At 43.7% G+C, this 24029-nt stretch overlaps 1 protein-coding gene across 1 annotated transcript in view; it reads right to left on the bottom strand.

The window, feature by feature from the left end:
• DIP2 (disco-interacting protein 2) overlaps positions 1–24029 on the bottom strand; it is a 193013-nt gene that overhangs the window by 35346 nt on the left and 133638 nt on the right. Inside the window, 4 exon segments of the mRNA XM_050194228.3 lie at positions 7813–8006; positions 16867–16890; positions 17509–17641; positions 23251–23349. Of these exon segments, the coding sequence (XP_050050185.1) occupies positions 7813–8006; positions 16867–16890; positions 17509–17641; positions 23251–23349 (450 nt within the window).

Below are 24029 nucleotides of genomic sequence, written 5' to 3'. Positions count from 1 at the left end.
GAGCTTCAGGAGGAATGAGGAGGTGACGCGCCGCTGCCTGGCGTTCGGAAACCAGCGCTTGTAAAAAACTAACTTTCCTATCATCGTTTGAATGGATGCAACTGCCACCCAGTGTTCTGCTGCAGAGATGCCGGGATCTTCTTATGCATGCCACCCTGCTGGAGCGCAGGTAGTACACGACAATCAGAGGCAAGAGTACGATTACAAAACTGGAATAACGATGCAATGACCATCATGGTAACAACGTAGGCCACTGTCAAACATTGTCACAATCAGTGATTAGCAGGATATATACAGAATAAAAAGTACAAAAACCTTTTAAATGAGCATTAACAAGTATAAAAAAAATAGCAACAGTAAATTAAACAGAGGCAAACAGAAGCAAGCAAGAATTTTCACATCATGTTTTCAAATAGGATGTCAGCAACTGCCGGAACTTATATGGATCGCGTTCTATTACATTATGGTCTGGTAATGAATTCCATTCTTCAATTGCAAGAGGCAGCATTGACTTGTTAAATGCGTTAGAGGAGCCGCGCAGATGCAGAATGCTCATGAAGTTGAAAAGACGGCGTGATGTTCGGAGAGGTGGAAGAAGAGAGTCCTGAAGCGAAGGAAAACAGAAGTATAGCTTATGAAATAATGACAAATGGGCGATTTTTCATCTGTGCATCAGAGGCTCGACGTCAAGCGATAATTTTATATGGGTAACACTGGAGTGGGTGTCGTAGTCGGATGAAATATGTCAGGCTGCACGGTTTTGAATGGCTTCTAGGCTATCGATTAGGTAAGCCTGATGTGGATTGCAAATTGGGAAGCGAAATTCTAGTTTGGTTCGGACAAAAGTTTTGTAGGCTAGACTGCGAATAGAGGGAGGGGAGAAGCTGAGGTGCTGTCTGATGAACCCAAGTGATTTCGATGCATCAGCTGCAATCTTCGTGATGTGCTCGGACCAGGTGAGTTTGCTGGTGATGTGAATTCCAAGATAACGGTAAGATTCACCTTGGGAAAGGGTGGTTGAGTACAACGAATATGCGAGCTGAGGTTAGTGCGCTTGCGTGTTACCTGCATGTATTTGCACTTTGATACATTCAGCTTCATTAGCCATGTCGAACACCAGTCTTCAATTCTGTCTAAGTCATTTTGAAGCAATAACTGATCGTTGGATGTGGTTATGCGGCGGTACAAGACGCAGTCATCTGCGAAAAGACAAATGCACGATGAAATGCTGGAAGAAAGATCGTTTATGAAGATTTTAAAAAAAAGTCGACCTAGCACCGAGCCCAGCGGGACACCAGAAAGAACTTCAGTTGTGGGCGAATGATCATTATCGAGAACAGTGAATTGACAACGACCGGATAGAAAACAACGGATCCATGTTAATATCAGCGGATCAAGACACAAGCATGAAAGTTTGGCTAAAAGGCGCTGATAGGGTACACGATAGAAAGCTTTCGAGAAGTCGAGATATGTGATGTCTGACTGAAATGAGGAATATAAATTTAGGTGAAGATCGGTTGTGAAATGGAAAAGTTGGGTTTGGCATGAGTAACCGGGTCTGAAGCCGTGCTGGTTGGGAAAAAAGAAGCTGTTGGATTCAAGGTGAGATGCAACTTGTGAATATATTATATGCTCCAGTAGTTTGCAAGCAATGCATGTTAGTGAAATCGGTCGGTAGTTAGAAGGATCAGAACGGTCACCTGCTTTAAAAACCAGTACTACCCTGCTCAGCTTCCAGTCGTCTGGAATTGAGCCGGTAGCAATCGATTGCACGAATATTGTTTGCAGAAACTGGCTTGATATGTCCTTGGTGCATTTCAGTATCTTAGACGATATATTATCTGGTCCAGGGGCGCTTGAAACTTTAAGCTTTTCAATAAGTTTTATGATACCATGTGTGGTGATGATAACAGGCGGCATCTGTGAAAACGGAAACTTAGATAGGGGAAGGATATCTAAGGTTGGTTCATTAGTAAAAACTGAGGAAAAGTAAGAATTCATTACATCACTGCGTTTGTCTGGTGGAACTTCAGAACCGTTATTGTTAACCAATGAGATATTATGTGACGACTTAGTGGCGGGAGTTAAAAGTTTCCAGAATTTTTTTGGATTGGAGCAAATAATGTCCTGTAAATCCAGATGACAAAATTTTCTTTTTGAGCATTGCAAAAGTTTTGTGTAATCGTGAAGACAAGAGAAATACCTTTCCCAACGCAAAGCACTAGCCGAATGTTTTGCTGCCCGGAAGAGTCGTTTTTTTTTATTTGAGAGTTTTCTGAGGGCATCAGAAAACCAGGGTCTGCTGGCATCGCCTCGAATGCGAACAAGGGGCACATATCGGTCAACGTGGGATAACAATTTTAGTTTGAAAAGCAGCCAATTTTCATTTACTGTTCTGGAAGTGGAGGACATGCGGAAGTAATGAAAAAACTTGTCCAGCTTGATGATAATATTCTGAATGTCAGCCTTCTTATATTCTCGGATATATTCTACAGATGGTTGACGAGTAGGGATGGGTACGGACAGTTTGAACAATAAGGAGCAATGATCGCTGAAACCGGGAATGCATGATAATGACTGAATGGATTCAGGGTTCGAAGCAAGAACAAGGTCAAGAGTATTGTTTTGGCGGGTTGGCATGTCAACTATTTGTGTAAGGTTGAAGGTAAGAACTAAATTAATAAACTCTTTCGGTTGGCCACTGTGCGCCGATAAGTCAAGCCAGTTAATGTCAGGGAAGTTGAAATCGCCACAAAGTAAGCACCTCGTGCGGGGATAGCGGGCCTGAAGATCCAGTAGGATAGAATACAGTTGGTTAATAAATGAAATGTCGGCGTCCGGGGCACGATAGCATGCAATTAAAATGATTGTACTGGAAGGCAGTGTTAATTTCAGAGCAACAATCTCATGGTTACTGATTGGTAAGACGCAGAAAGAGGGCACACTCGACCTCACGAAAACAAGCACACCGCCACCCCTCCGCCCCATTCTGTCGTGCCTGTACACCGTGAAAGATCGCACATCGTGTCGCAACTCATCATTCGAGATATCAGAAGTTAGCCAGGACTCAGTAAATATTGCTATGTCTGTACTGCTATCATTTAGGAAGGCTTCAACAGCGTCTTTCTTCAGCAGATAGCTGTGAATATTGGCTAGAAGAACCACCAAAGTATGATAAGTCGGTGCGAAGTATCTCACGCAGGGTGACTGTAGCCGGGGCCGTGGTGGTGACCCGCACGCGGGTGGCGATTGCTATGTCATGACATCTTGTGCGAATAGTGCTTTTTTGGTTCAAAGCGAATTCGAAGCGAATAGTAATTCTTCTCGAATAATTTCGAAGCGAATACTTCCAATAGCAGCAAGTAAAGAAAAAAAAGAGGCAGAGGGCTAAGGTCTGGGATTTATTCAGGGAAAGTGAACTTGATTATTTACGAAAATCTACAAATTTTCGTGCAAAAACACTAGCTGTTCCACATGCTGGGATTTGAGGTGCTCTCTTCTACAGCTTACAATGGCTCCTGCAGTCGAAAAAAGCCTTTCACTTCTTGTCTGGGTGGCTGGTATCGAAAGATACCTACGGGCAGCTGCAACCAGGGTTGGGTAAAGGCGGCTGCCCTTGCTTTTCCACCACACAAGGGGGTCTTCGGACCGGGAAAGAAGGGGGGCCTTCAAGTACCCAGCAACCTCATCCGAGATTGTACGGCTTGATGATGTGCACGCGAACTGAAGTGTGTAAAAGCACTCCACACAGAGTCCCCTGATGGGTCTGCAGAGCAGGTGCTGTCCTCACTTGTTGCTGTACCATGTTGATCAACTGGCACAGTCTCTTCTGCTGCCGTTGTGAGTAGAGTGAGCGCCCATTGCTTTGCGGGTCGTTCAGCATAACAGACATCTTTGTATCTAGGATCGGCCAACATTGCCAATGCAGGAAGGCGTGACATCTTGATATCAGGGAACCTCGTCTTGGTGCTACGCAAAAGGCTTGAGGCAAGCAATGCTGCCTCACCACCTTCGGAAACATGTTCAGCTAGAACTACCGCGGTACACTGCAACCGGGGAATGACTTGCGACAGCGTGGGATATCTGTCGCCAGACAGTTCAGTTGTGGCATGGTCAAGTGGCTTCAAGACTTGCACTGCTGCATTCATAAGCTCCCACTCACTTGTTTTCAAGTTTGGAACTGCGTCAGATTCTGAAAGTTCTACAGTGATGATTGTACGGAGCTTCACGAGCCTGGCCATCATGGCATGCTCACTGTTCCATTGCGTCGGGACGTCTTGTATAACATCGAGAGGGTCCAGCTGCATGTTTCTCTGAATTTCCTGAAGCCATCCTTGGGCCTTGGCACTCTGTTTGTATTTAGCCACAATCCCTCTGGCCTTAGCACAGAGCTGCAAAAATGCTGACACTTCTCATTTGGCATCACTGACACACAACTGAAGGGTGTGTCCGAAACACTGCACACCACTCCAGGACGACCGTGCTACTGCAGAAGTAAAGTTCCTTCCATTATCTGTAACGACGAAGATCGGCACGGTATCGTGGGCTGGAAGTTCCTACTCCTCGATGACACCTGCAATAAATAGCTCCAGGTTTTCTGCAGTGTCATCTCCGTGCAAGCCAATGCACGTACGTGGTGCACAAAGTCACTGTCTATGACGTGACAAGTTGCACAAACGTAGCTGTCATTTGCCCGCGATGTCCAACCATCAGTTGTGATTGAAAGAGACTCCACTCCACTTGCGAAAATGTCCCCGAGCTTCTTTTTCACCTTCTCTTTGCTTGATGCATAGAGGTCCGGAATAATGGCTCTCGAGAACGTTGTCCGAGACGGCATGGCATAATCCGGCATAGCGAACTTCATCATGTCGAGGATACCCGGTTCTTTGACAATGTTGTAGCGGTGCATACCACGAGCTACGAACCGAGCTATCATTTTTGTCATCTGTTGGGCTTTTGGGGCCGACGCTTTTATTTTCGGCTTGAAACTGTCAGCTATAGGTGGCTGTTGACCACTTGCCTTGCTTGACCCCTTGAGCTTGGATGGCCTTTCGCGTGCGTCCCGCTCCTCTTGGTAGTCCTTGTGCAAGTCCGGGTGTCTCCTTAAATGCGTTGCTAGGGTTGTTGTCGTACTTGTCGGGGTCTTCAGGGCTGCCTTGCATTTAAGACATCGAGCTTTGGTTCCCAGTGAAATCATTACAAAAAAGTTGCAAATCGGATTGCTGGCCGCATGCAAGTCCCCCATGGTGCTCTATGGAGTGGTCTAAGGTGGCTGGGATTGATCAAATGCCGCCGTGGCAGAGACAGAGTCGCCCACTAAACGCAATCGATCATACCACCATGCCGACAAGATGCGTTTTTGTACGCCTTTGTTCTGAGTATAGTTCTGTTCACCTGGCTTGGTTTGGCTTGGATTGGATTGGGAAAAGTATTACTGAATCCAAAACCGAAACTTCCGAAAATGCCTTCTCCCTGCCGCGTGTGGCTAGTCGTTCGAGCCGAATACTTTGAAATTTCCGAATAACAAAATTCGAATTGAAGCGAATATCGAATAGTGCATTATTCGTTCAGCTATTAGAAAATATCGAATATTCCCACAAGCCTACTCATTTATAATATTGATGTCATGCCATGCATGTCACATCATTCATGTCATGACATGACTGTCATTCATGTCAGGTCCATTTTTAACAATTTATGTATCAGGATATCCATGACATGAATGAAATCACAGGACATGCATCGACTGAATGACATGACATGCATGTCATCGCATAATTGTCATGAATGACATAAATGGCATGAGTTGACGGCATCATGTTCATTTCTTTACCTGTATATGTATCAGCATATGGGTGACAAGACATCTTTGTGTGCTTTCAAATGTTTATCTCACAAGATACAGAATGTCCACTACAGTGGACAATGTGCACCAGCTTCAGTGAGTGTAAGTGCTGACTGCTTTTTGTTCAAGCAGGTGAAGTTCCTACCACCACATTAACAAACAGAAGCTTGAATACAAAACTCTGCATGCAGTGCACGTTACTCAAAAAAATAAATAAAAAATCTATCACTTTTGCCAGTAATGTGAAAGTATACCTTGTAGTGGCATAGCCAGGAATTTATATTTTAGGGAAGGGGTGGCTGGGCAGGCAAGTGTTGTCACACATCACTTTATGCCACGTATCCTGATGTGCAGAAATTCGGGGCTGGGTATAGGGTGTGCTCCCCTGGCTGCACCCTTGATACCTTGCATTCTGTGCAGTTTTATGTCGCTTTGCACTTGCCAAACAATATTTTACATTTTTGTTCTGCACATCATTTCTGATGTGAAGAATGACTGACATTGCCATAACGCATCTGGCGGCAACTAAACTAGCTTTGACAGGTGGCCTTCATTTTGCTGCGGCAGGAGCTACCGGTAACTCATTCGATTGTTTCTTCCTATTATCCAGCTGGATAATTTAATAAACAATGTCATACTACATGAAAATAAGAGGCAAATATAACAAACAATCCAACTAAAAGTGAAAGGACCAAGGGCTACACTACACAGAAAATGCTCCCACGTGTTCTTGTCATACATGGTGTCCACTACAGTAGACAATTTAGAAGATATGTTCCATAGATATAAATTGGTTTCACACCGCCACAATATTTACATGTCTTGTAGTAAACCACAATGTCAGGAGAGTTATAAGTAAAGTGAGGGGACGCATGCGACTTACCAGCCGGAGCAACATGACACTATCTCTGAAGCCAAGTTAGGGAAAAACAGTGGTTGGTGGCACCTTTTAGGGCAGCTCCCAAAAATTCTGTTGTCCACTGAAGTTGACACTATGCACACGAGCTTCTCGGGAGCACCAAACTTCCTAATTATCAAATACTTCAATCAAATAGTTTCTTGAAACTAGCAATTTATATTTCAGAAATTCTGCACTATTTCCATAAGTGGTTATCAACTATAAGATGCTGATGACAACCATTATCCACAAAATGGCATTGGTGTTAAATTCTTCAGGTAAGATTGATTTATTATTATTTTATTTCAGCAAAGCTTCTTACCTTGTTCTGATAGCCAAGCTTCTTAAAACACTTAGGAACTATAGTCTTCCAAATTTCATATTGATATTGAACTGAATAAGGTTAATACTTAGCTAGAAGAAAATAAATGGCTTCTGCTCTATGCTGTTGTATGTTACATAAGGCGTTCTCTAATGTAGTGCACTTGGCCGCATTCTATTCTTAATGTAAGTTAACAATATAACTTCGGCCATAGACCTGAGTGTCCACATCAGATTATTCACAAATGACTATATCATATTTCGAAGGTGGTGTCCCACAAAGATAAACCAGTTTAAACGACAGTTGTGCAGGCATCTACGAATGGTGTTCAGAAACGTAGGTGAGATTAAATTAAGAGAAAACCGCATAACTATGTGTCAAAAACAAAAATATCCATTTGATTTCACTTACACTATTATTGCATTCTGAACTAAAATTCTTGCCAACCGTATTCTCAACCAAAACAGAGGGCTTAAGATATTGGAAGCAAAAAAGACGTAAAAACATGACTTAGCACACTAATAACTCCATGCATTATAGCTATAATATATGAAGACATTATTCTATAGAAGGCATAGCTCATCCAAGCCAGTTCACCATGAAACATGTGGAGTCACAGACTTCATTGATAGTACTATAATTGCACAGCTTTTGCAATGTTGCCTACTCAGTATGAAACAGTTCAGACTGCAGCTGCAGTGACAGTTCCTGTGTGAACAACAGCAAGGCAGGAGAGGAGCATCGCACCTTGGCATTGAGCAGAGTGAAGACAGCATGGTCAGCTGTGGTAGTGGCTCTCCATCGCAGGATCTCAGAGATGAACTGGTACTTGCGGGCAGTGTCGCTGTCCTCGTCAATGATGCCAATGTCCCGTCCTTGGGCCACAGCGAGTCGCACCCCTTGCACCATGTTGCCCACCATCACAGATGCCGGGCCCACTTCTGGAAGGGAACAGCCCTTACCACCTCCCATGCAGACGCACTGCACCCACTAAAACAGCCACCACATACTCAGCACCCAAACTAGAGGCCAGTTCACAGCTGAGCAGGCATAAGTCACAACCAAAATCTACACGATAGCACATTTCAAGTTGCAAAGACTACTGCAGAAGCAACAGACTAGTTGTTGATAAAAGTCAGCAGACAAATTATACAAATAACAAAGCACTGTAAACATTTTGCCAGCTGACAAATTGTGTATGAAACATTTTAATCATATCTAGAAGAGACAAGTAAACGAAATGAAAAAAAAAAAAAACCTCAAGCTATTAAAGGTATTCAACACATCTTAAAAGTACATCAAAAATCTATTTGTGCCACCAATACTGTATAAGAGACACTTGCATTATTTTAATATGCCATTAATTCTACAAATTATTAAGTAACTTCATTGCATCTTCCAACTCCTGGTAGGTGGGTGCAAAAACAGAACTAAGTAATCAACTACCTGAGAAATCACAATCATGACAAAAATTGTATAATTCATGCGAATCATCACTTACAACAATGCTCGATTCTTTATAAAAGTAACCCTGCACAATTATTAGAACAATGCAAAGATACTGAAATGTATTTTTCGTATTTTAAAGTGTAAATTACACATGCAAAATTTTGGCGTACCTATAGTTACATATGTCCCTTCCTGCTTCAACCCATAGGACCCAGAATGCAGAAATATGGAAGGATACCCTCAAACAACCTTTCAAATTCTTCCTATTCATATCTAATTTCCAGCAAAAGCTTAAAAGAGAATGAGAGAAGGAAAAAGATAAAGCAAAAAAAAGAAACAACCTCATGCTTGTTGTACAATCTGCACACATTTAATTTAATGTCCTTCATTGATGGCTTGATACTTTTCAAAATTGAGGGATAAAAAATTTGACACTACCTTATAAATTTATTTTAACGCTGCACACCTGGTACTTTCATGTCCCAAACGGCATGCCATTATCAGGATGACACAGCATTCCTGACAGGAAAGTAATAGGGGCGCAGAGACAAAGAAAGGAAGTGCACGCAAGTTAGATGACAATTACTGTTTGTGGACAAGATAAGCTCCAAATGGTGTAAAAGTTATTTAGAGTGTAAACACACCTCATAATTTACACTATGACAGCAAGAGGACACATTCATGAGACAAACAAGGAAGCAAGATAAGTGGTAGTCCTATTTCCTTCTTTTGTCTCATGAACCACACATCACACAATCCTTTCACATCACTCATGCTTACTCAGCAACACACCCAGTGACATATAAGATGGTGTTCTGTTTCCACAGAGATTCATAAGTTGCCACAGCTGCAGTGAAGGTGACCATATCCTATCTTCATAAAAATGAAGTCAACTGTGCATACTGCAAGATCTCCATGAAGCTACATCCAATAAAATGACTCATAGTGCTATGTAAGCCTCTTGTCGAGCACACTTCTCTTAAATGGTTATTTTAATGTCAAATAAAGCAAGCTGAACTGTGAACTGGCCTGAAAAAAGCCAATATTTGTGTCAGTAAAGCACATGCCATGTTTACTTTTTTTTTTTTTCACACAGCCTTTGCTACTAAGACAAAAAATGCAAAGCCACTAGCCATAAGAAGCCAGATAAGGAAGAAAAAAGGAGAAGCACACCAGCATGCACACTCACATACATATGCACATGCAGAAAATATTAGAAATGAAAGCAAGTTTTAACAGAAACTTGTGTTGCAAGCATCAATACAGAAAATTATGATCATACTATCTTAGCTCAGGGCCTGGTTCTCTGAACTACTTCTAATTAGGCTACTATGTATGGAATAATAATTCATGTAGTGGTTGTCACCACTGTTCACATTATGTGTATCCTATTTTAATAAATAGGAATATTGAAGTAATTGACCCACCGCAGTAGCTTAGAGGCTATGGTGTTGCATTGCCGAGCTTGAGGTCGTTGGTTTGAACCCAGCCATGGCGGCCGCATTTTGATGGGGGGCGAAATGCGAAAACGCTCGTGTACTTAAATTTAGGTGCACGTTAAAGAACCTGAAGTGGTCAAACTTGGTGTCCCCACTATGGTGTGCTTCAGTTATGGCACGTAAAACCCCAGGACTCTTCTTTTTTTTCTTTAATATTGAGGTAAAAGGTATAAACAAGAAACGAAACAAACTGCAAATGAAAAGGGCTCCAGGTGCTGTCAGCACATACCTTTTCATTGCCTCACATAAATTATGAGTGCTTCAAGTAAGCCTAGTAACAACCCAAGAATTAGCTGTTGGTACAATGTAGCCCCTTTCCAGAGCCCAGATGAATAAAGAAATACATGTATTTAGGAAAAGCTTTAGAATTTCCAAGTTACAAGTCTTGCTCTAGATTTTTTAAAATAAATTTTTTAGGACAAGACTACAACTTAGCGTACTCGTCCCTTCAGCTACACAGTGCCAACTGTAGCGCTTGCTCTCTATGATGATTGACATAAAGTAAGAACTCAAATAAATACTTAAATGCTGTGCAGGTACCTAGCAAGCTGCTAATTTATTCAGAAGCAAGATTACAAGTTGTGAAAAAAAGAAAAGAAAGAAATGCTACACTTTGTTTTGTGGCATAACAATGCATAGATGGCATTTGCATTGAAAGTAACTTGCGAATAAAGCGTTCACAACCATAATCAGCAAAATATGCTGCACAAATCAAGTTGCTGTAAAGGTTTTGGCATGAACAAGTCAATAGCCGTTGTTCATTATTTTATTCAGCACATTTCTATAGTACTGAATATATTGAAGCAGGAGGGATCATGCTGCCAAAAGCACTGCCATGAAACAAGCAATGAGCACAAGCAATCAGCTCCACTTTTTAGTGTGGCCTCCTGAGATGTGAATACTTCTGAATAAAACTGCTTTGTGCACGTGTGGTTTGCATGATTTGTGTGCCTTCACTGATTAAGTGTGTTGGGTGTGTAAAAGATCATCATTTTTTGCCATGACTGCAAAAGTATTTTATAATCACATTCATTGTCAAGAAAGTCCACAGCTATTTCTACATAAACAGGTTTAAAGCAACATTGGAGCTCCTTAGTATAGCCCCTGAAAACAATAATAGGGCCTACAGTGGTGCTCTTACAGGCAATGTACACTGGCATCATTTGAATGCAGGCAGTCCTCGAAACTATGTTGGCACAGAATAATGACTTAGCTGTAATTACCACAAAGTTGTATTATTTGCATCTAACAATTTCTGATACCTTTACGAATATGCACCTCCAAAGTCATCTTTACTGCATTAACTCTGTAACAGTTTCAGCCAGTCTTTTTCACACTGTTGGTCACGACCACCAAGGGAACCTATTAGTGAAGAATGATGGGGAGGTATTCTGTAAGAGTCCACCTAGTGGACTGTCCATTTCGGCTGTTCTTGATTGGCTAAGGCCGCTCGTATACTCCTCACTCGCACAGCTGCATCAAATCAGCAGCGGCTGAAATGGACAGTCCACTAGGCGGACTCTTACACAATAGCCCCCCAGAACTGGCTAGTGAACTTGAAAACAAGGGCAGCAAATGGTGTCATGCCCAACCTGCTATTCTGAAATGTGTAAAAACTTCTTTGCAATTAATAGAGATATCCAATATATTCAAGAAATAAAACATTGCCATTTGTTCAGAACACACAACCAAGCAGAGAGCTCCGGTTCAGTAAAGAAAATCGCAGCTCGTAGACTGCTCTGCACATTCTATCTAACAGCCAGAATGGGCAACAAAATTGGTCGAGATACATATTAATGCTACATCACTTCCCAGTGATACCATTGCACCTGGGCAAGAACCATAAGTACCCTTAGGTGCATACAGCCATAAGAACTTTATTCTTTTTATATGACATACTCATCCAAAGTTTGCTTCTCTACTGAGACGTTTATGAAAGCAAAATACAAGTTGCAGCTCGACGTTAAGATGCAAAGAAGGCTTTTGTATAGAAACAATGAATATTTCTCTAACAAGAAACTAAATTAGTCACCAGGACTGGCCATCCCTGTTTTTTTTTTTTTTTTAATACTGCTGCTAAATGAAAATGTATGGATGTTTGGTCGTCATGCAATATAAACGTTGGCACAACCCACTCAAATTTTTGCTAGTATGTCAAATTAGTTATTCTCAGAGTGCTCTTACAGCAAGGTCCATAGGATTTGCCTATGAACCTCTGTATACCTGGACTGACACACAGCAAATCGTAGCAGTAACCAGATTGTTCATTCACATGTGGTTTGACACTTTACAGTGTGGCATGAACACATACCTGCAGCATATTTACACATACACATTTGCTAATACAAATGCCACGTGTACACTAAAATATGACAGTATCCCTTCATACTTGATGACCCAAAGCATTCTACTAAACAAGGTGATGGTCCTCCTATTCTTTGAAGTTGTAACTTATACCAAGCTTCTTTGCCGCGTTACCAGATAATATACATGTCCTCGCTCCTTCCTACGCTCTTACTAGAGCAAATGGAGGCTTCAATTTGCATTTTCAGTGTAGTAAGTCCCCATAAATTAATTTATACCCCACCCCATTCACATACTTGTTTTCAATGACCACTAAAACACAACACTATTGAAATGCACGTGTCTAATTGGCTGATTTATGCAAGCATATGGATGACACCTAATAACACCTCGTGGATTTCAGTCATCCTAAAAAGTGCATGCATGACAGTGGTATAGCACCGATTCATTAGAGCCATTTCAGCCCTTTCAGTTTCACATTTACTGTTCATAATGCCGCAACGAACGCGGGTCAATGGGAAAAGTACGACTTTGAGTCCGGCTATAGAGGTGACCTGCACGTCACTTCGGGGACGGCTTGCGGGAGTTATACCTCGCCGTGCACAAGGAGTTCGTCACCCCGCCCAGGCCCTTTTAGCATTACGATGCAGTGTTTCATAATTTGGTATGTCATACCCGCCGTGGTTGCTTAGTGGCTATGGTGTTGGGCTGCTAAGCACAAGGTCACAGGATCGAATCCCAGCCATAGTGGCCACATCTCGATGGGGGCAAAGTGTAAAAACACCCGTGTACTTAGATTTAGGTGCATGTTAAGGAACCCCAGCTGGTCTAAATTATTCCAGAGTCTCACACTATCATCATCATCATCATCATCATCATCATCATCAGCCTAGTTATGCCCACTGCAGGGCAAAGGCCTCTCCCATACTTCTCCAACTACCCCGGTCATGTACTAATTGTGGCGATGTTGTCCCTGCAAACGTCTTAATGTCATCCGCCCACCTAACTTTCTGCCGCCCCCTACTACGCTTCCCTTCCCTTGGAATCCAGTCCGTAACCCTTAATGACCATCGGTTATCTTCCCTCCTCATTACATGTCCGGCCCATGCCCATTTCTTTTTCTTGATTTCAACTAAGATGTCATTTACCCGCGTTTGTTCCCTCACCCAATCTGCTCTTTTCTTATCCCTTAACGTTACACCTATCATTCTTCTTTCCATAGCTCGTTGCGTCGTCCTTAATTTAAGTAGAACCCTTTTCGTAAGCCTCCAGGTTTCTACCCCGTACGTGAGTACTGGTAACACACAGCTGTTATACACTTTCCTCTTGAGGGATAGTGGCAACCTGCTGTTCATGATTTGAGAATGCCTGCCAAACGTACCCCAGTCCATTCTTATTCTTCTGGTTATTTCAGTCTCATGATCCGGATCCGTGGTCACTACCTGCCCTAAGTAGATGTATTCCCTTACCACTTCCAGTGCCTCGCTACCTATCATAAACTGCTGTTCTCTTCCGAGACTGTTAAACATTACTTTAGTTTTCTGTAGATTAATTTTCAGACCCACCCTTCTGCTTTGCCTCTCCAGGTCAGTGAGCATGCATTGCAATTGGTCTCCTGAGTTACTAAGCAAGGCAATATCATCAGCGAATCGCAAGTTGCTAAGGTATTCTCCATCAACTTTTATCCCCAATTCTTCCCACTCCAGGTCTCTGAATACCTCCTGTAAACATGCTGTGAATAGCATTGGAGATATCGTATCTCCCTGTCTGACGCCTTTCTTTATTGGGATTTTGTTGCTTTCTTTGTGGAGGATTACGGTGGCTGTGGAACCGCTATAGATATCTTCCAGTATCCTTACATATGGCTCATCTACACCCTGATTCCGTAGTGCCTTCATGACTGCTGAGGTTTCGACTGAATCAAATGCTTTTTCGTAATCAATGAAGGCTATATATAAGGGTTGGTTATATTCCGCACATTTCTCTATCACCTGATTGATAGTGTGAATATGGTCTATTGTTGAGTAACCTTTACGGAATCCTGCCTGGTCCTTTGGTTGACAGAAATCTAAGGTATTCCTGATTCTATTTGCGATTACCTTAGTAAATACTTTGTAGGCAACGGACAGTAAGCTGATCGGTCTATAATTTTTCAAGTCTTTGGCGTCCCCTTTCTTATGGATTAGGATTATGTTAGCGTTCTTCCAAGATTCCGGTACGTTCGAGGTAATGAGGCATTGTGTATATAGGGCGGCCAATCTTTCTAGGACAGTGTTCCCACCATCCTTCAACAAATCTGCTGTTACCCTCAAATTCAGAACGCGCTTTTGGCATGTAAAGCCACATAATTTAATTTTTTAATTTAATTTTGGTGTGCCATGAAGATGGAAAAGTTTGAGAAGCATTGGCCTAAGTGATGAAAAGGCCATTAGGTAAGCTTTTTACAAGATCTAAAGTACAGTTCGCTGGTAGAGCAAAAAAAACACGCAACCAACACCTTTTAATGCAGGTGAATAAAGACTGGTTTTTTAAATGCACACGGAATACCGTAAGCCATAAATATAATCTTTATCTCAATAGAAATCAGATGTTGCCATGCCAATAGATGTTACGAATAATATTGTTACGTGTGGAAAGACACAGAAAAGAGAGCCTATTTACAGGCTATCTACACTGGTGCCAGAATGCCAGGCCGACACTCGCTCGCGCTTGTCGCGATACCCTGTTGACGACGCTGATTCCTCCAATATTGCCAGTGCTGCTTGCGTATTCTCTGTATCACAGTTGCTTCATTTCACCGATGAGCAACGTCGTGACGCCTACATCAGAGCACTGATCGACCGTTTTGAACACTCTCTGGCTGATGCTACTCTACGCCTCTTCGTCCTCTGCGATAGTACTTTGTACCGTCGTTACCTTCATCTGGACGGCTGTGAGTTCCTACTTGTAATACCTAAACACCTCCACTCAACCGTTCTAGAAGAGCTTCACGACGCACTAACAGCAGGACACCTCGGCGTATCTCGAACCTATGAACGTGTACGTCGCCGTTTTTTCTGGCCGGGCCTTGCCCGTTCCGTACGACGTTATGTCGCCGCTTTTGAACTTTGCCAATGACGCAAGAAGCCTTCCCAGCTCCCCACTGATTACTTGCAGCCGCTCGACATCCCTGCCAAGCCCTTCTATCATGTCGGCTTAGACCTTCTCGGCCCATTTCTGGAATCTACATCAGGAAACAAGTGAGTTGCAGTTGCAGCGAACTACGCCGACCCATTAAGCCGTAACCCGCGCTCTTCCGATCAGTTGCGCAACTGATGTTGGGGACTTCCTTCTACGTTATATCATTTTGATGCATGGTGCTCCGCATCAATTGCTAACAGATCGTGGCCATACGTTTTTGGCCAAAGTCATTGATGACATCATGCGTGCCTGCTCAATACAGCATAAATTTACCACCTCCTACCACCCTCAAACGAACGGCCTCACTGAGCGCTTGAACCGCACCCTTACAGACATGCTATCGAAATACGTTTCAGACGACCACCGTGACTGGGACCTGGCTCTACCTTACATTACCTTTGAGTACAACTGTTCCCGTCTCAAAACTGCTGGCTTTTCCCCATTTTACCTCTTGTATGTCCAAGAAACAACGCTGCCACTGGACACTGTGCTTCCGTCCACCACAGCTTCAACTAGCGATTATGCCCGTGACGTAATCGCCCATGCTGACCATGCTCGCCAACTTGCGCGCGCTCTTCTACAAGTGTCTCAGGACAAACAGAAGCAACGCTACGACCTCCGTCACTGTGATGTCCATTTTGTGCCCAGCACCCTTGTGTTGCTTTGGTCACCATTACGTAAAGTTGGCCTTTGTGAAAAACTGCTTTCCTGTTACACAGGCCCATATCGTGTGCTCCGCTAAGTGACCGATGTCACCTATGAAATCGTTCTAGCCATGCCCACTACGTCCTCTGCTGTGACAACCAGTGACATTGTCCACGTCGCCCGACTCAAGCCCCTACAACTCTCCACGCGCCTTGGATATTTAACAGCACTGTGACGGCCCTTTTGCCGCTGGGGGGTTGGTATTGCAATAGCATCGAGAGATGCTTAAGAGACGAGCCACCGCGAGAATGACGATGAAGTGGGGCTGGGCCCTTGGCGCAAGCGTGTGTCGGCCTGGCTGTCTGGCTCCAGTGTAAATAGCCTGTAAATAGCCTGTAAATAGCCTCTCTCGTCTGAGTCTTTCCACACGTAATAATATCATACAATCAGATGTTACCTGCCAATGTTGCCTGTCACAGACAGCACCAACAGCCATGAAAACACACTAACAGCACCCAGCATGATAGTTATGAAAACTTGTAAAGACAACAATGTGCAGATGATAGTACTGAGATATGGCTTTCATATACACACACATGCACACACACACTCACACACACGCACGCACACGCAAGCAACAAAATCAAGTGGAAACAAAGGAATATAAAATGAGCCAAGCCATTCCATGCAACACAATGTGTGGAAGAAAGGGGGACAACATTACTTGGAGAATCTTGTGACAGGTCCGCTGGAGTGCATGACAAATAAAGATACGTTGTCAGTTTCACAAGGATCAGAAAAACAAGAGTGCACACACGCTTACTTTCACAGATGGATATGAGGCAGACACATGAGACAATCTGTTACTACAAAAGGTGAAACACCAGTGTTAACAGCAAAGAGCACACACCTAGTCACAAGACAAAATGCTACCGTGTTCTTAGAGAGTGGTGGTAAGTGATAGATAATGTGAAGTAAGGATCGAGGAACACTTTTAGGGAATGCAGAGGGAATAGGCAAATAACCTAACGTCTTCCTGGCCTAGCAGAAATGGGTAAGAAAAGGAGCATGAAATGATGGTCTCCCTCGAAGCCAACAGTGCATCAATGTTCCACTGAATTATCACAGACAGAGGCAGGACACAATCCTTAGAGGATTCAAATGTTCCCTAATTTGCCAGGTCAAAAAAGAAGCTACTGAGCCAAATGGGGTAACTACAGTGAGCCACCGCTAGAGAGAGCAGCTGAGATAAGCAGAGCACCATAAACCACGCAAACGAAGCCATCCCACAGGGAGTATAAAAGCTGTGCATGCAAAGCCTGGCACGAGCAATTAATAGCTGCCATGATGCAGAAATGGCATTTACCTGGGTGCACTTCACGGGGCTTTGGTAGGTTGGTGACACATGTGTGTGGGCACATGAGCACATTAGCTGGGTGCAGGCTGCCTTCAAGGAAACGCCTTTTGGTTTCAGGCAGGTGGATGCCACCAAGTGGCGTCTGCAAAATATTCCGACACCAGACAGCATGAGCATGTCATCCATCAGGTTCATCGATACATCACCAACAACAGAAAAATCTAACTGTATAGTCAGTAAATTATAGGACATACTGACTTTAGACTTTAACATCAGGCTGCCACACACTTTATAGAGGCAATGTATAACGGTGACCAAAATATGGATGCCTTGCACAGTTTCTTTTTTTTTATTTTTCTTCTTTTAGAAGCAGCCACACTTCTTGGACATGGCCATCTTTCAGCTTTCCAAGTGACATTTACACTTTAACCTCATTATAATGAGATGGGATATAACAAAACCATGTTTTAACGAAGTAAAATTGTTCTGCCAAGAGATATAACGAAATTTGTCTCTGAAACCAAAAATATCGACCGTTGTGCACCGAGCATATCCCTTTCCGCATTCGTTCGGCACGGTAGGTCAAAATTCCAGCATCGCATATGCCATCATGGCCACGCGTTCAGTGCGCAGTCACCGCCGTACGTAGTCGTGCGCATGGTGGCCGTGCGCATGGTGGCCGTGCACAAGCAGCACTTCTTGCTTATCATATCTTTCTCTCTCTCTTTGCGGCATGTAGCTGGCAAAGCTAGGTGCAATCTTCAAGATCGCCATCTCAAAGGCCCCGCCTAGCTGCGCTGTGCCACGTATTGACGATCCTGCGCACGGCATGCTAAATACCAGTGTCTCCACTTCCCTCTCTCACTGCGGTGCACCGTGATGCACTCAAGGTGTGACCTCCAAGATCATGTGAACTAGGCACGAGCCAGCGTAAAGCCGCATAAACATAATGTATGGTGGTTCGGTGCATTTTCTGACTGACATAACACAGACTTGACTGCCTCACATGCTTAAATTCTTTCACTAACCTCAGCATGCATTTGTCACGCCTACTATGTGCACATATTCTGGAACCCCCACAGCAGACGCAACCAAAGCAAGCCAACTAAAACTACCGCTTGCCTATCACGTGAGTGCCTATTTCCCATCATCTCAGTCCCCTAAATTTTTTCTGAATAGCCTTCAAGATTGTTACGTGATGCTCCCTCCTAGTCTTTCTCGATGGTTGCAACATCTTGCATTGCATACGCTAGAGAGCCTTTTATTGTTATTTCATTGAATTTTCATTGCATCGCATAGCATTCCGACAGGTCACGGAGCTGTAGTCTTCTTTGTATGTTCAAAGTTGTGCATACCAATAGTTGGTACAACAAAGTAATGAATATAAAGTAATTTCAGCTTCCCCTTTAACTTCGTTATAACGAGCTTCGAGTGTAGTTCATTTTGTTGCCAGGCTTGTTTGAACCAACAGGAAACTGTGCAGGTATGATTTGATTAAACAAAGGTCTTCCAGACATCACAGTTAAGCTATATGAATCAAACATTTTCCAAACATCAAAACACCAGTTGTCCCTGTTCTGCACAGCTGCTTTTATTGGCCAGCAGTTAATAGTTGGTCAGTGTTGAAAACTGTAAAGAAAGAAGTCAAGAACGCATGAGGCGAAGGCTCATGCTGGTGCCATCCAGGCAGTTGGATCAATAAACTGTATCCGACAAGCTAAGTCTCTGTCTTTTTTTTTGGTGCCGTGAAACCCGGGAGCAGACTGGCGTCCTGCACCGATGTTGGATCGACTGCGATGCAGAAGAGGCATACTTTGAGCCGCTGCTACAAGGCTCATCTCATCCGCCACCGAAGTACTACAAGCCGTGCATCCTTGACTCTTTGACCGGCAATTTATTTTGAATGACCTGCAGGACAAGAACTTGGTGCTTGCAGCGATCAACAAGATCACCGACCTCATGCGACGGTGACGAGTATGAGGCGGGTGCCACCGTAGCTCTGGAGTACCACGATAAGGTCCACAACACCATGAGCTGTGTCTGCTTCCTTTTGAATTCTGATGCAAGGGCTGGAGACAGCGCGACACAGAGCGTTGTGACTGAACCCTCCACCCAAGGCGTCTCTACTCAAGCAAGTTCCTGAGCACCAATACAATGAATTGCCCTCCTGAAACCACAGGCACCTGTTTTCTCCGATGAACTTCACGAGTGGCAGAACTTCTGGGAAATTTTGAGGCCACGATTCAGAATAACCGCGAGCTGTCCGACATAGTTTTCGTATTTAAAATTACAGTTAACTGGAACTGTGAAGTGTGCAATCGAAGGTGTGCACCTGGTAGAAGCGAACTACGCAGTAGCAGTGAAAGCACTCCGACAGAGGTTAAGATGTCATACGGCCCTCATTGACGACCACATTGACAGTTTGCTTGTCATCACGCCCATTGATCGCTCTTCTCAGGTATCGCAGCTGCGAGAACTCTACGAAAAGGTGCACTTTCATACAAGTTGCCTCGACAGCCTCACGGTTCCAGCGTCAGAATATGCAATCATACTTCAACATGTACTTATGCGATCACTCCCCGAAGACATCGCCATACTCTACCGTCAACGCATGAAGGAGACTGAGGCCAACGACGGGTCTACTCTTGATGTTGTGGCAAGAGGTGGTACAAAAGGTCATGAAGTTCCTGCAGGTGCAAGCAGAGCAGAGAACAGAGCCAGGCCTCCCGTACAAGGTGCTTACCGAAAAATACCTCCGCAAGACAGGGGCGACGCCAACCTTGTCTACCACTGCCAGACCTTCAGCATTAGTGCTGGCTGCCGGATCTGTATCGAACGACTACCCTGCTTTGTACTGTATAATCAACGTGACCACGCCACTCAACATGTATCTAGACTCAGAAAAACACAACAGAAGCCGGCCTTCTACCGCCGGGAAAACAACGTCGATGACCCCAGTCAGCCTCGTTCCAGCCCGTGTTCGAAATTAGGTGCAGCCTGTCCATCTACCATGATCACATGCGACATATGAATGAGTCACCAACACAATACACTAAAGTGGACCACTCGTTCAGAGTTCTCGAGAACAACTACAGGCCTACAATAAAATCGACCATCTTTGGAAATAGCGTTTTCACTGAGCAAGAGAGTAGGCTCAACGAAAACTGTCAAGGGACCAGTGACCATGACAGAGAACAGCCTTCGAAAAGAGCAAGGTCACCTGAGTCACAACAGATACAGAGGTCACAGTCCACAAGGATGCCCAAGAAACCAGTTTCTGAACCGCTCATCCACCCTTACAGACTTGCACGAGGCTAAAGCACCCAGCGCACAAAGTACGCAGATCTTGCGTCAAAGGTCAGTCGCCAGATACAAGCCGACTTCTGTGATGAGAAGTACATTCTTCCCAGTTACACTGCACACACAGTGTAACAGACACACAAATTGCTGCAGCACAATCATCACCACTCCTCCTACTGCCACTGCAGTGAGGAGACCAAACATTACCAGGGACGCACTACTCGGATGGTTTCGAGTAAAGCTGGCAATTTATCACTGAGAGGGACTGCTACATGCAGCTGCGCCGGCTCATGCAGCTGCCCCGACGATGAGTCTGGTATCCAGAAAAGCTTCTTCGAGGGCTTTGGAAACGGAGGAAGAAGGGACATTTCCTGTTCCTACACTCTGCTCAATACAGCAAGCCGACACTGTCTTCAAACTAACAGCCTGGCGATCTTGTCGTCGAGGCCATAAACATGCCATCTCAAACATGGAAGATTGGCCATGTCGTTAAGGCGTTTCAAGGAAGGGATGGTATTGCGTGGTCCCCTTCCTGATAGTACTGTCGGTGAGCAGGTCCGATGTCCTGCGCAGTGTCTCTACCTTCTAGAAGCGTAGAAGTGCAACGTGGCCGCGGGAGTGTGTTGAAAACTGTCGAGAAAGAAGAAGTCGAGAACATGTGAGGCGAAGGCACACGCAAGCACCATCTTGGCAGTTGTATCAATAAACCACATCCGACGGATGTCATTCACTGTCTTAAACAGTCAGTGACTAAGAATTAGTGGCAAGTTTATGTGCTCACAGAAAGCAATGTAAATCACTCATGTCACCCCAATAAAGTTGTTTAGTATTGGAAATGCACAGTTCACAAGAACACCACCCATTTCTGCCTCATGAGGATCCTTGAATTGCATATTATGTGAACAAAACATGCATAGCTGAATGAATAATCGAGTAGATATTATTATACTTGTTTGCAAAGGCCAAGCACAAATGTACTTGACAAGCTTTCTGCCTGCTGGCGGCATAAAACACAATAAAATTAGTTCTTTTTCCTTTCTCCTAAATGTGTATGAAACCAAAGCTAACCATACAATATTGCTGCATCAACTGTAGAAGCTGCTTCTTTAGAAGCAGTTTGCAATTCAGGGCTGATTTTTCAAGGTGTGCTTGAGTAGTCACTTCAGTGGTAGACACAGATTCAAGATTCTTTTAATATCTGTCCACGCAAATGCTTTTGGTACAAAGGTGCATGCCAAACTGTTACTGGTAGCAAGGTGAGCAAGTTAAACCCTAACCATATGAAGCTGCTACCTTGCCTTTCAATGATTTGTATGCCTGGCACCTGTTTCAGTTCAACTGAAAAATATCAATATCAAAGTATGCAAATAATATTCTTTTGAGATGAAAATTAATTCAGAAAAATTTCAAAGCATTTTTTTTTATTGAATAGTGCTATGAGCAAGGTTAGGCCCACATTTTTAGACAATGCCAAGAATGCTATTCACACTAAATGGAATAACGTAACGAATGCACCGGTATTCTGTCGTGCGCATTAATTTATTGCCTCTTAATAAAAAGATAGTTACTCTGGTGAGATGTAAACAATTTTATGATAATGTGTGCCTGTAAAGCAGATGAAGGAAGGGACCACTGTCAGTGTATTTTTGTCAGGAAGAGCCATGCCAGCACACACTGCCCACTGGTGCATACAATTTGTTTTTCACATGCCAAAAATGTTTCATGATGTCTAGTACAACCATGAAGTGTTTTGTCTAAAGTGTTATGGCATCATTATCATAGGTCTCTTGCTGCACAGCAAACATCAAATTTTCCATGCTTGCACTGCAGTGACAGTCCTGTACACTTACCCCCACACTTTCTTTATTTTATTTGTTGTTTTTCTCTCTACCCCTTCCCCTTCCTCCCCCATCTCCTCTGTCTTATCCCAATAACCAAAGCTGGTGCTCACAGGGCTTACCAACAGCCTTCAAGAGGAAAGTTGTGGCCAACCTGAATGCCTGTACAGCATAGTAAGCTGATACAAACTCATGTTATTGCATGCACTCACATAAGGACAGAAGCAATACATTCTCTGAAGGCAGGCTGACTGTTGGTAAAGAACTAGGTGCACACGGCTGACCACAACTGTCAAGCTTTGGGAAAGCAGAGGTGGGGGAACTATTCCAGGTTAATTCAGCCATTAAGAGGGATTTGTGGACATGCAGATATAAAACTCTGTACATAACATTGTAAAGTGCATAACTACTCTTGCATTTCATAGACATGTTGGCATCAGCTTGAAAACCCTTTGCACACAGCTTAAATATGGCAGACAGCATGCTGCAACACTATACTGACCTCGTTCTATATGATACACCATTTTGAAATACTATACCTTCCTTTAAATGTACGAACACTTCTAAGGATAAACCTGCTTGTATACTGCACTGAAGCAGAAAGGCAAATTACCTTTGGTAGGTAGTTTGGTGGCACTAAAGCCAGACAGTAGATTCCAACCTGGTGAATACTGTCCACAGCCTGAAGGACTCTGCTCATCCATTGAAAGCTCTGAAAAAAGCATAAGAAAGACACCTTTCTTTCATTTTCATTTACAATTTTGTATGCAATGCCATCAGAAGTTCACACGTGCTAAAACATACAGTAACCCTACCTTATAACGAAATCGCTTTACTCAAAATATCACTTTATTCGAAATTTCTTCCAGTCCCGACCCAAACGCATGCATTTTAAGTCACATTATTCGAAGCACATGAAGAGCTTGACCCGCTTAGAGCGAAGCGGCAAGCGGAGGCATTGCTGCCGCTCAGCAGCGGTGACCCTTTTGCGCATTCAGTGTCAAATTAGTACTGCCGACGAATTAGTCTCATGCAGGCACAGAACAGGCCACAAACGTACCAAACCCATGACCGATGACCTCCTATTAACGGGTATCAAGCGAGTGCCGAGTGCTCCCAGCTGTTTACTGCGGAGCAAACGGAAGCTGTCAAATTCCATGGTGCAGCGTGCCCGAACCGTTAATCTCGATCACAATCACATCGCTGGTGTCCCCCGTGATAGAATCCACACGAAAATAAAGTTTTCCTGATGCTTTGCAATGCCAGAAAACTGTGGTCTCTTGGGTGCCGAAAAGTGGCCAAATGACCGCGGGCAGACTTGCGCCGTAGCATTCCATGGGGTGCGCTCGAAATGCAAAGTTTTACCACTCTAAAGAGCACTTCTGATGGTGA

This window comes from Dermacentor andersoni, chromosome 1, assembly GCF_023375885.2.
Source record: "Dermacentor andersoni chromosome 1, qqDerAnde1_hic_scaffold, whole genome shotgun sequence".
Lineage (NCBI taxonomy): Eukaryota > Metazoa > Arthropoda > Arachnida > Ixodida > Ixodidae > Dermacentor > Dermacentor andersoni.
The sequence above is the reverse complement of the archived record's forward strand: the minus strand, read 5'-3'. Positions and strand labels throughout refer to the sequence as shown.